General features: G+C 37.5%; 1 protein-coding gene across 7 annotated transcripts in view; it reads right to left on the bottom strand.

Annotated features, from left to right (window-relative positions):
- Positions 1-14822, bottom strand: part of THADA (THADA armadillo repeat containing) — a 335311-nt gene that overhangs the window by 302510 nt on the left and 17979 nt on the right. For all 7 annotated transcript variants that reach the window (XR_009496408.1, XM_015473463.3, XM_024999384.2 and 4 more), the window contains 4 exons: positions 13553-13704; positions 12281-12436; positions 11264-11386; positions 6547-6670 (listed from right to left, as the gene is read on the bottom strand). Coding sequence is in view for 6 of the 7 variants with exons in the window: in XM_015473463.3 (XP_015328949.1) it covers positions 6547-6670; positions 11264-11386; positions 12281-12436; positions 13553-13704 (555 nt within the window). In the remaining variant the exon portion in view is untranslated. The remainder of the gene's footprint in view (positions 1-6546; positions 6671-11263; positions 11387-12280; positions 12437-13552; positions 13705-14822) is intronic.

Consider the following 14822-nt stretch of genomic DNA (forward strand, 5'->3'; position numbering starts at 1 on the left):
GCTCACTCAGGAAATCAAAGAGGAAATCAAAAAAGTACCCAGGGACAAATAAAAGGAAATAAATATTTTTTAAAATTTGTTTAAACCTATTTTATTCTCTTTCAAAAAGTTATATATTATATAAAAGATAACTAAGTTATTTTTCAACTAACCAAGTACAAATAATTTAAGAATCCATCTTTTTAAAAAACCCTTCAAGCCTTCTTATCCTAGAATCCAAAGTCATGCTTTAGGTGAACAGACACAGAATAATCAATATAATGACATATCTTAATAGCATTCCTGGGCATCAACAATAAAGAAAGAATCTTTTTGCCATTCAGGTAAAAAGTTCAATTCATCTACGAAGTGAGAAAAAAATCAGGCTGACTTCATTCTTTGCCACAGGCGTGTGTAGTGACAGAAGATAGTGGAGCAATGCTAACCAAATCCTCAGGGAAAAGAGGAGTAATGAAAATCTACATATCAAAATCTTATTCCAGTATCAAGTATCAGTTCAGTTCAGTTCAGCCGCTCAGTTGTGTCCGACTCTTTGTGACCCCATGAATCGGAGCACTCCAGGCCTCCCTGTCCATCACCAACTCCTGGAGTTCACGCAAACTCATGTGCATCAAGTTGGTGATGCCATCCAGCCATCTCATCCTCTGTCATCCCCTTCTCCTCTGTCATCCCCTTCTCCTCCTGCCCCCAATCCCTCCCAGCATCATGATCTTTTCCAACGAGTCAACTCTTCACATGAGGTGGCCGAAGTATTGGAGTTTCAGCTTCAACATCAGTTCTTCCGATGAACACCCAGGACTGATCTCCTTTAGGATGGACTGGTTGGATCTCTCTGCAGTCCAAGGGACTCTCAAGAGTCTTCTTCAACACCACAGTTCAAAAGCATCAATTCTTCAGCGCTCAGCTTTCTCCACAGTCCAACTCTCACATCCATACATGACCACTGGAAAAACGGCCTTGACTAGATGGACCTTTGTTGGCAAAGTAATGTCTCTGCTTTTCAATATGCTATCTAGGTTGGTCATAACTTTCCTTCCAAGGAGTAAGCATCTTTTAATTTCATGGCTGCAATCACCATCTGTGGTGATTTTGGAGCCCCCCAAAATAAAGTCTGACACTGTTTCCCCTGTTTCACCATCTATTTCCCATGAAGTGATGGGACCAGATGCCATGGTCTTTGTTTTCTGAATGTTGAGCTTTAAGCCAACTTTTTCACTCTCCTCTTTCACTTTCATCAAGAGGCTTTTTAGTTCCTCTTCACTTTCTGCCATAAGGGTGGTGTCATCTGCATATCTGAGGTTATTGATATTTCTCCTGGCAATCTTGATTCCAGCAGCAATCTAAATATTTTTGAAGGTACAAGAAATCAAGAACTAATTTTCCTAAAAACTCTTCTCAAAGAAAAGATGAATTCTGGCCGGTTAACCAGGAAATAAGAAGAAAAACTACCACTAAAGAATGATCATGGTCACCAAATCCATTTAATTTTAAGATTAAGATTAAACCTGTGGGAAGATTTCATAGTAGGATGTGAAGAGCATGTAACAAATTGAAGTGAAGTGAAATGAAAGTCGCTTGGTTGTGTCTCCTGGCCAGAATACTGGAATAGGTAGCCTTTCCCTTCTCCACGGGATCTTCCCAACCCAGGGATTGAACTCAGGTCTCATGCATTGCAGGCGGATTCTTTACCAGCTGAACCACAAGGGAAGCTCAGGGGTTAATTTAACAAATTAATCCCTCAAAATAATTGAAAATATTTCTAGGCTTAATAAGAAGAATGCTCAATGTTGCTCAATAGAAATCAGCATGTGAGTTTATTTAATCTTAACTCACAACTTAGTCCAACCCTGTGAAATTCATAGGTCAAGCAAGGGAAGTTGTTGTCACTTCAATCACACCTCTGCTCAAATCTGCCTCTTCTTTCCCAATTTAGACATCTCATTTCTTTTTTTCTTTTTTTTTTGCCTAATTCCTCTGACTAAAACTTCTGGTAAAATGTTGAATAGCAGCAGTGAAAAGGGGCATCTGTGTATCCTTCCTGAACGTAGGGGAGGAGCTTTTGGTCTTTCACCATTGAAAACAGTGTTAGCTATGGGGTTTTCTTAATGTCCTCTATCACGCCAAGGAAGTTCTCTTCTATTCCTAGTTTGCTGAGTGTTTATCTAAAAGGGTGTGCAATTTTGTCAATACTTTTTCTGCACTGAGATTATCGTGAGTTTTTTATTTTTCTTTGTTCTAATGTGGTATATTACATTTATTGTCTTACATTGAGAAACACCTTTGCATTTCAGGGATAAATTCCACTTACATAGTCATAGTATATAATATTTTTAATATGCTGTTAGATTTGGTTTTCCAGCATTTTCTTTAGACTTTTTGTATGTATATTCGTAAAAGATGCTGTAGTTTTCTTGTGGTATCACTGGTACCAGAGGATACTGGCTTCATAGAATGAATTAGGAAACTATTTCCCTCCTCTCCAATTTTTTTAATGTTTGAGAAGGAACGGCATCAATTCTTCTTCAAATGTTTAGTAGAATACACCAATGAAGCCAGTCCTCCACTTTTAAGAAGCTTTTGACTCCATCTCTATTTTTTACAGGTCTGTGCAAATTGTCTACTTTTTGAGTTACCAATTTGTATGTTTCTAGAAACTTGTCTACTTCATATAGGTTATCTAATTTATTAGAAACACAATATAACTGTTTGCAACATTGTCTTATAATCTTCTTTATTTCTATAAGGTCATAGAAATGTCTCTACTTTTATTTCTGATTTTAGTGGTTTACATCATTTTTTACTCTTAGTAAAATTAAAACTTTGTCAATTTTGTTGATCTTTATCAAAAAGACCAACTTTTGGTTTCATTGATTCTGTATTGTTTTTCTATTCTCTATTTCATTTATCTCTGTTCTAATCTCTATTACCTCCATCCTTCTGTAGATGTGAGTTAAGTATGCTCTTCTTTTTCTAATACGATGAGGTATAAAGTTAATTGATTTGAGATCTTTTTTTCTTTCCTAATGTAGGTATTTATAGGTTATAAATCTCCTGATTACCACTGCTTTTGCTTCATCCTATTAGTTTTGGTAAGTTATATTTTTTCTTCCTCTCAGAGTATTTCTAATTGCCCTCATGATTTCTTCTTTGATTCATTGATTGTTTAACAGCTCTGCTCAAACTGGAAGCCTTCTCTGATACCACTGTATGAAATGACTATTACTCCCAACCTCCAGATACCCTTTATTTCCCTGCCCTTCTCTTCTTGAAACATTTTTTTCCCTACTACTTATCTCCATCTGAAATTCTATGTATTATTCATTGAATTACCGTCTGTCTACCTTCACTAAAGTCAAAGGTCAAAAATGGGAAGAACTCTGCTTTGTACACTGCATATCCTTGGCACTAAATAAATACGTGTTGAACAAACCCTTTTAATCTAATTGTGGAATCCAATTTTTCACCATGAATACAGTGACATTTTATTTCAAATGAGAAGGGTGCATGTGACTTATTCTTCTTGAACCAGGACACACTTGAGGAAAGGCAAAAACAATTTTAACTAATCTCAAATCATAATCTTTCTATAAAATGATACAAAAACCTACATTAATATTTTTTAGATAAAGATGAAGAATGAATTTACATTTTCCATCCTGTGTTTTTCAGTCATGCTTCTTTTCTTTCTTTTGTGAAAATATGTATTTATTTGGTTATATTGGATCTTTGTTGCAGTATGCAGGCTTAGTTGCCCTTGGGCATATGGGATCTTAGTTCCCCAACTGGGGATCAAACCCTTGTCCTTTACATGGGAAGGTGAACTCTTAACCCCTGGACCAGCAGGGAAGCCCCCATCATGTTTCTTTAGCCTCCTTTACAGTTAGCGGGTACAGTATGGTTTGCTCTACTGGCATTACCTCTTAGCTGTTTGACACCATTACTGTGCTATCAGTCACTGTCTAACTATATGTGACTCATTTATTATGAAGATGACACAGGTTTTTCACTTTCAAAGTACATTTGAACATGTTCAACTATTCTCTCAATTGAAAAATTAGCAGTATAATTCAGCCTTAGATATTTCCCATATATCTAGGTATAACTATACATACAGTAGATGTACAGAAAACTTTTTGGTGAATGGATAATCAATCATTCTCAGGTAAAACTTCATTTCTAAATTCAGTTGTAGCACCACTGAAATTCCATAAACTAATGGGTACTCCTGACTTTATTTACTGTGGATGTCATAACAAATCACCATGACCCTGGTGGCTTAAAGCCACAGAAATCTATTTTCTCACAGTTCTGGGAGCCAGAAGTCTAAAATCAAGGTGTCTACAGGGCCATGATCACTCTCAAGAATCTAAGGGAGAATTTATTCCTTGTCTCTTCCAGTTTCTGGCGGCTGCCCACATTCCCCAGCTTACAGCCCCAGCACTCCCGTCTCTACCTCCACCATCACAATGACTCCTTTTCTTTTTGTCACATTCCCCTCTGCCTCTCTCTTACAATACCACTTGCAATGGCATTAAAGCCCATCCAGATAATCCAAGATTATATCAATTTAAGATCTTTAATAGTATCTACAAAAATCCCTTTTCTAAGTAAGGTTCACATTCTCATGAATTCTACGGATTTGGTGTGGGTCTCTTTTGGAGGTCATTTTTCGGTCTACTACACTTAGCTTAATCAAGAGATCAAATTTATTACCATGAATAATGGGACAAACCAACATCATGCATCTCCTGTTATCATGCCTTGAGAAACACACTACATCACCTATGCATTTTCCTGCCCAAAATGCACAACCTGAATCAGGTCATAAGAAAACAATAAAACAGCCCAAACCGAAATACATTCTTCCAAAATGTTAATGTCATGAAATAAGAACATTTCCAAACTGAAAGAGCACAACAATGAATTGCATTGTGTGATTTTAGATTAGTTCCTGGATTGTGGGGGAAAAAAATTTTCTATAAAAAGCCACTTATTAGGACTACCGGTACAATCTGAATAAGAACTATATATTAGATAACAGCATCATATCAACATTAATTCTGGAATTTAATCATTGTGTTATAGTTAGAAAATTTAAAGAACAGTGAGGTAAAGCAAATTTGACAAAATAGCAAATTATGAATCTAAGTAGAGAGTACATCGGAGAAGGCAATGGCACCCCACTCTAGTACTCTTGCCTGGAAAATCCCATGGACAGAAGAGCTTGGAAGGCTGCAGCAGTCCATGGGGTAGCTGAGGGTCAGACATGACTGAGCGACTTCACTTTCACTTTTCACTTTCATGCATCGGAGAAGGAAATGGCAACCCACTCCGGTGTTGTTGCCTGAAGAATCCCAGGGACGGCAGAGCCTGGTGGGCTGCCATCTATGGGGTCGCACAGAGTTGGACAGGACTGAAGTGACTTAGCAGCAGCAGCAGAGAGTACATGGCTGAACTATTCTTGAAACTTTGCTGTTAATTCCAACTTTTTTAAAACAAAAATTTAAAAGAAATGGGTTTTCTTCAAATGAAGCAAGCTATATTAACAGCAAATAACTGTCTCCCTGCCAAATAATACTTTGCCTAAAAATTTAAACAGAAAAAAAAAATCCATCTATAGTGTCTGGTCCTTTGGCCATTCCCTCCAAAAGAGCAGGACATTTTCCTGTTTGTCTACAGTCAAGGAAGACTGAGCACAAACAAGAAATCATCATTAAAACACATATACATCCATTTATGGGGATAATAAGAATCATTTCTTATCAAAATGAAAATGAAACAACTCGAAGAGGGAAGTTAAATATTCATCTTCTTGAGTACTTCACAGTAGGAGAAACAAAAGGTACAATTAAATCAGAATGCGTGGAAATGACATCCTTATATTGAGTTTTCGAAACCAGATTGAAATTAATGAAACAGATAGCATATAAGGGGAACCACATTTTAACCACAGAGACTCACTGAGGAATGTTATACATAAAAGAAACTATTATTATTTTAATTGCTTAAACTTAAGAGAACAGATTGGGCACTATCCTAAAACAGCAACACATAAATTAGTGGGATGACGTTAGCAACTCTTCTCATAATAAGCATGATCCATGAAAACTGCAGTTTCAGGTCTGCAAATAACAATCACTAAAAAGTTTCTCTCCCATATGCCCTTTACTGGCAAACTGAATTATCTCCAAATAAGAATTATATAATGAGACTTGTTGTTTAGTTGCTAAGTCGTGTCTGATCCTTTTGCGACCCTGTGGACTATAACCCACCAGGCTCCTCTGTCCATGGGATTTCCCAGGCAAGAGTATTGGAGCAGGTTCCTTCTCCAGGGGTTCTTTTCAACCCAGGGATCAAATCTGCATCTCCTGCATTGGCTGGCAGATTCTTTACCACTGAGCCACCAGGGAAGCCACTTAACAAGACTAACACCTCCCATAAGAATCTAAACAAAAGACAATAAACCTGAAGCTTCAAGTAAAGCAAAATGTTGACACAGTATACTTTGCAAGAAAACACTTTCCCCAAACACGACTGAACACTTACCTTCTGGCACAGGAAAAACTTCAGCTATTGAGCCTAAAATGGTTAAAGCTGAAAATCTAGTTGGGTAGGAAGAGCCAGGAAACAATGCTTCAAAAAGACTATTGCAAATGGATGACATGAAGTTCTAAAAAAAAAAAAAAAATTTTACAGTAAACATAATTGTACTAACTCACAACAGGTGGGGAAACAGTGGCTGACTTTATTTTTGGGGGGCTCCAAAATCACTGCAGATGTGAGTGCAGCCATGAAATTAAAAGATGTTTACTCCTTGGAAGGAAAGTTATGACCAACCTAGACAGCATATTAAAAAGCAGAGGCATTACTTTGCCAACAAAGGTCCGTCTAGTCAAGGCTATGGTTTTTCCTGTGGTCATGTATGGATGTTAGAGTTGGACTATAAAGAAAGCTGAGCACTGAAGAACTGATGATTTTGAACAGTGTTGGAGAAGACTCTTGAGAGTCCCTTGGACTGCAAGGAGATCCAACCAGTCCATCCTAAAGGAGATCAGTCCTGGGTGTTCATTGGTGGGACTGATGTTGAAGCTGAAACTCTAATACTTTGGCCACCTGATGTGAAGAACTGACTCATTTGAAAAGACCCTGATGCTGGGAAAGATTGAAGGCAGGAGAAGAAGGAGACAACAGAGGATGAGATGGTTGGATGGCATCACTGACTCAATGGACATGAGTTTGGGTAAACTCCGGGAGTTGGTGATGGACAGGGAGGCCTGGCATGCTGCAGTCCATGAGGTGGCAAAGAGTCTGACATGACTGAGCGACCAAACTGAACTGAACAACAGGTTATCTTGAAAGTACCACTAGTACCATTCTAAAGGGTGAATTTTTTTTTTTCTGCTTTAGAGAGAAAAAAAATTTTTAAGCAATACTAGATGTTCACTTTGCTTGACAATTCAGATTGGCACCCTTGACCATGAGCTTATGACTTCAATGAATCCTATCTTTATAAAGTTAACAAGAAGTACAGAAGACACTGGAAACATTCATTAAAAAAATACGTGCACTCCCACATTCACTGCAGCACTGTTTACAATAGCCATGATACAGAAACAACCTAAGTATCTATGGATGGATAAACATAAATAATTCAGACAGAAAAAGACAAATGATCTCATTGTATATAGAATAAAATTCAATTAATTTAAAAAAGTAAAACAAAAAATCAAGCAATACAGAGAACAGATTGGTAGATGCCAGAGCTGGAGGGGGGGAGGCGTTGAAAAAATGGTACAAGCTTCAAGTTATAAAATAAATAGGTCATGGAATGTAATGTACAATATGGTGACTATAGTTACAATATATAATACTCTATTATATATTTGGAAGCTGCTAAGAAAAAAATTTTGTATAATTTTATATGGTGAAAAATGTTAACTAGACTTAGTGTGGTAATCATGTCGCAATATATACAAATAATGAACCACTGTATTATAGACCTGAAACTAATGTAATACATCGATTATACCTGATTTTTTTTTAAGTTAAAAACAACAACAAAAAGTACAATTCTAACTGTAGTCCAGACAAGAAAAAAAACTTCTTTTTGGTGAAAACATGATCCATTCTGCCTTGACTTATGTTAAATCTGTATGACTATTGATTTCCTTCACCAGAAGCATTCAAGCATCAAAGGTATGTATACTTTTTAAAGTTTTAAAATGACCAAAGAAATATCCAATATGCATTACTTGATAAATTTGATAACTAAGTATTTAATATCTGACTATAAAGACACAATTCAAAACAAAGACCCAACTATTTTACTGTCTTTTATCTGCACCTTTGAGATTGTTACTCTGCCTTTCTGTTTATACAACTGATCACAAATGAAAACTTTTAGTAAAAATGCAATTAAAAAAAAAAGCAATGTGGGAAATACTTCATCCAAGATAAAGTCTTCTTCCTCTAATTAAAACAAATAATTATAACTTCTACATAAGGCCAAAGAAAAAACTTAGGAAGAAAAGCTGTTATCCTCAACACTCTCATATATTGCTATGCTCCAACAACATATAGCTCATCAGCATAAAAACAGCCCCAGTCCCTGTCTTTAGACAGCATCCCTGCATTCATTTCTTCAGTCAAGGATAAACAACCTTGGGGATTTATCCTGTAGGGCCTAGCTACTTTATTCCTTTGAAATCCAATAAACTAGTCTTAATTATAAATGAGTAGTATAGTATCCACATTCAAGAGCAACAAGTTTATCCTTTAGGAATTATCCTAATTGCAGTGTCAATTACATTTTTAGAAATAATGCTTCTTTCCCTCAACCAGACTGCAACCACAATGGAGACAGGAAGGACAGTCTATGGACATCTATGTCCCTAGTCCCGCAAATAGTCTCCTACACACACAGTAAGGGCTCAGTATATGCTCTAGTCTTTTTCCACTGGAAAAGGCTTCTGGCCAGGCTTCCAGGTACCTTGGCCGACCATTCAAAACTCTCTATTACTCATTCCCAACTTGATTTTCCAACTCATCTCCCATTATTCAATTCCTCTGTCCCTCAGGTATCTTATGCATCACTCATACTAGTGAATTCACCATTCCCCAAATTCTCTCTGTACTCCCTTACCTCCAAGCCTTCACTCAAGCTGGTACTACGGGGAAAACTATTCTGATTTGGTTGTCCAGAGCAGATCTGGATTCGAGTCTGGCTCTACCACTTCTGGGCTAAGGAAACTTGGATAGTTTGCTGATTCAACTTTTCCAAACGTCACTTATCTCACTTGGTAAGTGACAATAATAATTCCTGTCTCACAGATTTACCATTAAAGAATAAATGAGAACACTGATATACAGCATTTTATACCTTAAAGTACTCTAGCTCAGAGATCCCCAACCACTGGGTCACAGTCCAGTTAACAGTCTGTGGCCTGTTAGAAACTGGGCTACACAGCAGGAGTTGAGCAGAGGACGAGCAAGTGAAACTTAATCTGCATTTACAGCCACTCCCCATCACTCGCATTACTGCCTGAGCTCAGGAAAACAAGCTCAGGGCTCCCACTGATTCTGCATTGTGAGCTGTATAATTATTTCATTATACATCACAATGTAATAATAATAGAAACAAACTGCACAATAAATGTAATACACTTGAATTACCCTGAAACCATCCCCCACTGCCACCCCAGTCCATGGAAAAACTGTCTTCCACAAAACCAGCCCCTGGTACCAAAAACACAGGGACTGTGTACCCAATAGGTTGGGGGACCACTGCTATAGCTCATGTATTTTTAAGTACACTAGCTACTATTTAGGTATGAAATAACCTTCTTCACTAGACTAGAAGACACTTTTTCCCACTCATAGCCTCCTCTTCTCCCACAGCAATTAGTTTGTTGACTAGCACAGTCTACCCGACACTGCACACGACACCCACTGTTCTAATGATGGTCACAAAACAGTTCCAAACTTGCAACCTTCAAAAGCCAGAGTCTACCGTCAGGAGAAAATGTCAGAACTAGGAGACTGACTCAGATCAAGAATCCGAAGGACTAGTTTTCAAAAGCCCACAAACTAAGAAACTGCACATACACGAAGATTCAGAATGTCATCCACAAAATTGCTTTTGTGTTTCTAAGAACCTAATTGATTTTTCACAAATGTCATTTTATTCTTTGCAAAAAGAAGCAAAAGAGATGTGCTTCTCAAGGACTAAAATATAACTGCTCCACACACACATTAAATGCTCAGTATAAACTATAGTTACTTTTACTGATACCCAGCAGAGTTTTTTAGAGTGATTCAGAATTTACAGACAGCATTCCTGTTTAATCCTCAAAACCAACCTTTTTAGAGAGGTTATTCATCCCACTTATAGACTCATTAAGGTAAGCCAAGTGGTCAGTGGCAGAATTGTGAGTAAATTTATGTCCTTCAAGTTCAGACTATGACTTTCTTATCTTTTTGTTGTTCAGGTTTTACAAAGATGAAGCTAATTTCAGCCTCTGTATAGGAATATTCCTCTTTAGATAATGTTTAACCTTAAGCAGATGAGTGACTATGTCATGGTTCCACTATACCACTTATTATACCTGTTTCCCTAAATGAAATAAAACAAGTGAGCTCTGTTGGGTCTTACGAGAAAATATGCATCTGCTTCTGAGAGGACAGATCTGGAGTAAGAAACCAGTGAAAAGTTCATTCTGTTCTGATGGACAGAAACGGAACCCTGGCCCAGACTACAGCTGCTATATCTGGGGTTCCATCCAGGCCATTACCTCCAGTGCCCTAAAATCCAGTCTTATTCTTCAAGCCCACTTCAAAACAGGATAGAGAGGAACCCCAGTAACTGGACCATGGCTCAGGAATCGCAAACGTCAAGCCACTTTCACGTTAAGACGATAGGGGCAACAGGTCCAGACACAACAGTCCTCTTCCTTGGGGAGGGGGTGGAGGAGTCAGGGCTGCAATTCCCTTTTATTAAAGTACTAAGTTTATCTGGCTCACGTAAGTTGTAAAATATCAAGGTTAGCCCATTAATGTCATTCTGTAACAGACTTCACGTCCAGCACTGGTTCCACAACTCAGGCTATCTTAAGAGAAGTAACAAAGCACCAGAAGGAATATGTAAAACCCACCTTGAAGGAAAAAAGTGCAGAAGTGCTACTCAGCACGAGTATTATTTCTCTTTAATGTAGATGCAAAATTGTTTCAGGTGTCTTAAAAATCTGTATGTCTGGAAATCACCTACCTTATACTGCTGTAAAGAAACAGAAGGGTGTTGTCTGGTTGACTCACTCCCTGGTTCATGTTTGGATTTACTTTGCTCCAGTTTATAAAGTACCTGAGAGCTTTCCTGTATCCTACAAAACAACTTGGAGAAAAAGAAAAATGAAGTGTATGTGAGCCACATTAACCTGAAATACCAGCTTGAAACGCAAAGGAAGAACTTTCTAAATTTTTTAGACTAAAACTTCAGGCAAGGAGAGTACTGGTTTTCAAACTCTTAGTATTTACCATAGCGTTTCTTTCTGACAGAAAATTAACATTTGTGTTTATAAAACCAAAAACTCAAGTATTACTGCAAATCAGAATACACAGTTATTAAACCAAAATACTCCTATTTCCCTTAGGTCAACGTGAACCTAGAGATGATTAGGTTTACTCCCTTCTATTCTCTACCAACTCTTTACCTCAGAAACATTTCAGGTGATTACTTTAAGCCTAATGATTCAATAAAGACCATTGCTAAAGGCACTTTTAGAAATGATAAAAATACAAGGATATCCTTCCTCTTCTTACTAAAGTTTTCTTAAAATACCTTATACCCTGGACTTCCCGGTGGCCCCATGGTTAAGACTCCATGCTTCCATTGCAAGGGGCACAGGTTTGATCCCTGATTAGGGAACAAAAACCCCAAATGCCATGAGGTATGACCAAAAAAATATATTTTTAAAGTACTTTAAAAAAATACCTTACACACTGAAAACTCCAGTGCTAGATTTTTTTTTTCCCCCTTTCAAAAAAAGAGCTCAAGGTTGATTTATTACACCAAAGTGAAGGGACTTTTTTCACTCTGGATTTTAAGCCCAAATGTAAACTCAACTGGATCACAGAACAAGCAGTTCACAGAAGTGCCACGAAGAGCTCTGGTAGTCCGATTCCATGACCCTTCTTCCCACACTCTCCCCAAATCTGGGCTCTTTCGAAAAATAATTTTCAGGGCAAAGTTTACCACTTTCCTACACTTTCTGAAGAGAAATTTTACCTTTTTAAGAAGAGAACAAATCTGTTGTCGCACTCCTGGAGACTGACTGTTAAGATTGTATGTGATAAAGAACTGGATCCACTGCATTTCTTCTGTGGAAACGATTTCTGTGCTTCGATTACTTTCACAAAGCAAGCCTAATGTATCAATCCGTACCTAAAATACACCAAAGAATAAGATGTTCATTTTTCAGTGATGTGTCAGTTGCTCAATATGTCCAACTGTATGCGACCCTACGCACTCTAGCCTGCCAGGCTCCTCTGCCCATGGACTTTTTCAGGTGAGAATAGTGGAGTGGGTAGCTATTTCCTTCTCCAGGGTATCTTCCCAACCCAGGGATCAAACCCGGGCCTCCTGCATTGCAGGCAGATTTTTTACCATCTGAGCCAAAAACAAAAGCAAAGCCTAAACCACTTAACATGTTTAATTATCTACACAGATATCAAGGGCAGAAAAGAAAGATAAATCTCAGTGTACATATATGTATTTCAGAAAAGTCCTATAATCCTAAAGATCCTGTGATTACTTCTTATAAAATTATTTCATTAAATGTACAAACTGAGTATTTACAAAAGTTAAAAATCTTAAAGATTCTTATTCCACAGTAATGTTTAACTACATTCCTTTTCCTCAGTGACCATTCTGCCCCAGCACCACATCACCTCACTCTCCAATTATTGCCATGAACTTCTCACTGGTCTCCTGGGTTTTTTTTGGCTCCCACTCTGAAAATTCATCTCTGTTTCCATTCATGCCACTTTCCTGGCTGAAGGTGGAATGACTCTGGCTCCCAGTTACCAACTGGATAAAACCTGAAGTCTTCAGCCTAGCACTGAATGCATCCATAAAATGGACAAAGGACTCCATTCTTGCCAAACAATGTCCTTAGTCACCCTCCAGTCCTTGTTTACTTGCGTCCTTCCAGTTTGAGTGGGCAGTAGGGCTTCCCTGCCTCGAATCACTTTCCTACTCAGCCATCACCTATACTCAGACGAGTCTCTTCTTCTAAGCTTTCCAAGTTCTTATGCATAAAGATACACTTGTGCTATTTTTAAAAGACTTTCCAGTTGTCTTATGAAGGTTTTCTTATTCCCTAAACTAAACTTTAAGTAGCCCAAGTGCAATGTCTACATGCTTCACATCCTTCTTATGGAGCCTTAAAATAGCGTGGGCATAATGTTGGGGGCTTCCATATTGCATGCTATTAATAAATGAATAAACGAATCAGGGATCTACTGCATGTATGAATTCCCAATTACATTGTTCACTTACTTGGCAGTGCTGATGAATTAAGCCTTGCTTTATTCTTGCACTGGACACAAGGTCCCTCCAGGCATCAGTTGCAGACTGAAGATGTCCATGAGCTCGAGCTGTTCTTAGACAAGCCATCAAAGCTCCCAGAGCCCCTCTGCTGTCATAAGATCCTAAGGATGGAAAAGATTACTGTTGACTCAAAAACACAGCAACAAAGACCACCACTGTGCTATTAACAACTTCAACAATTCCCATGTTTCCCATTAACATTGTTATTTCATGAAGTAAAAATTGTATTTTTAGCTAAACTCTAACATGAATTAATGTTCCTATTATAAAATCATTATTTAAAAGGATTTAATAGGTCTTATGTCAATATTGTAAACTGAATCCACTTATTGTTAACTTTAAGAAATCATAATTTTTGGCTGATCTTTTTACCTTTTCCTTGACAGTTAGAAAATAAACCAGGAAAAAAAAAAAAAAACAGGAAAAAAAATCAGGTTTAATTTAATCAGAAATATTTAAAACAATAAAAATAACTAAAATGATTTTCAGCCAAAAATAAGAAAAACACTTCAGTGGCTAAACACCATTATTTCTCTAAAAACAAACACCGAACCTCTCTGTATATCTTGGAGTTACTGTGTCTTCTTAGTAAAGAAGATAAAAGAGGATCACAAAGACCCTGATGCTTTCAGAGGCCAGGACATCAGCTGTTACTAACAGGACAGGGAGCTCTGGGCTCACAGGAGACCTTGATTTAATATAAAGACTGTCTAGCTTCAGAACAGACTCATGGATCCTCAGCTTTAGATGGCTTCTCAAAAATGCAAGAGGGATCATTGTTAAAGATTATAAATAATGGCTCGTTTCTATGTACAGGAATCAAATCTTCCAGCTAGCTCATGGCTACTCTTTGAAGGATTGAAAGAATAACTTAAATTTTATTTGGTAATAACCTTAAAATGTGATGGAGAGTACCTATTCCCGCTGCATTAAACAGAATATAATAAATGTAAGCTTTACATGATGAATCAGGATCATTGTTTTATACATTAATTACTAAATTATGCTTTAATGCAGTGATTTCTTCAAAGTTACTGAATTCCAGTGGGATGTTTATACTTATTCTCAACAGCCAGAGAGAGTTTTTTCCTGAGGTCATGCTTCTAAATTTTTCTCTCTTTCCTAGAGACAAGTACTTACTACTGCTAATTTACCTATCTTTAACCTTGCCTACCAGAGAAGGCAATGGCAACCCACTCCAGTACTCTTGCCTGGAAAA

This window comes from Bos taurus, chromosome 11 (assembly GCF_002263795.3).
Source record: "Bos taurus isolate L1 Dominette 01449 registration number 42190680 breed Hereford chromosome 11, ARS-UCD2.0, whole genome shotgun sequence".
NCBI lineage: Eukaryota > Metazoa > Chordata > Mammalia > Artiodactyla > Bovidae > Bos > Bos taurus.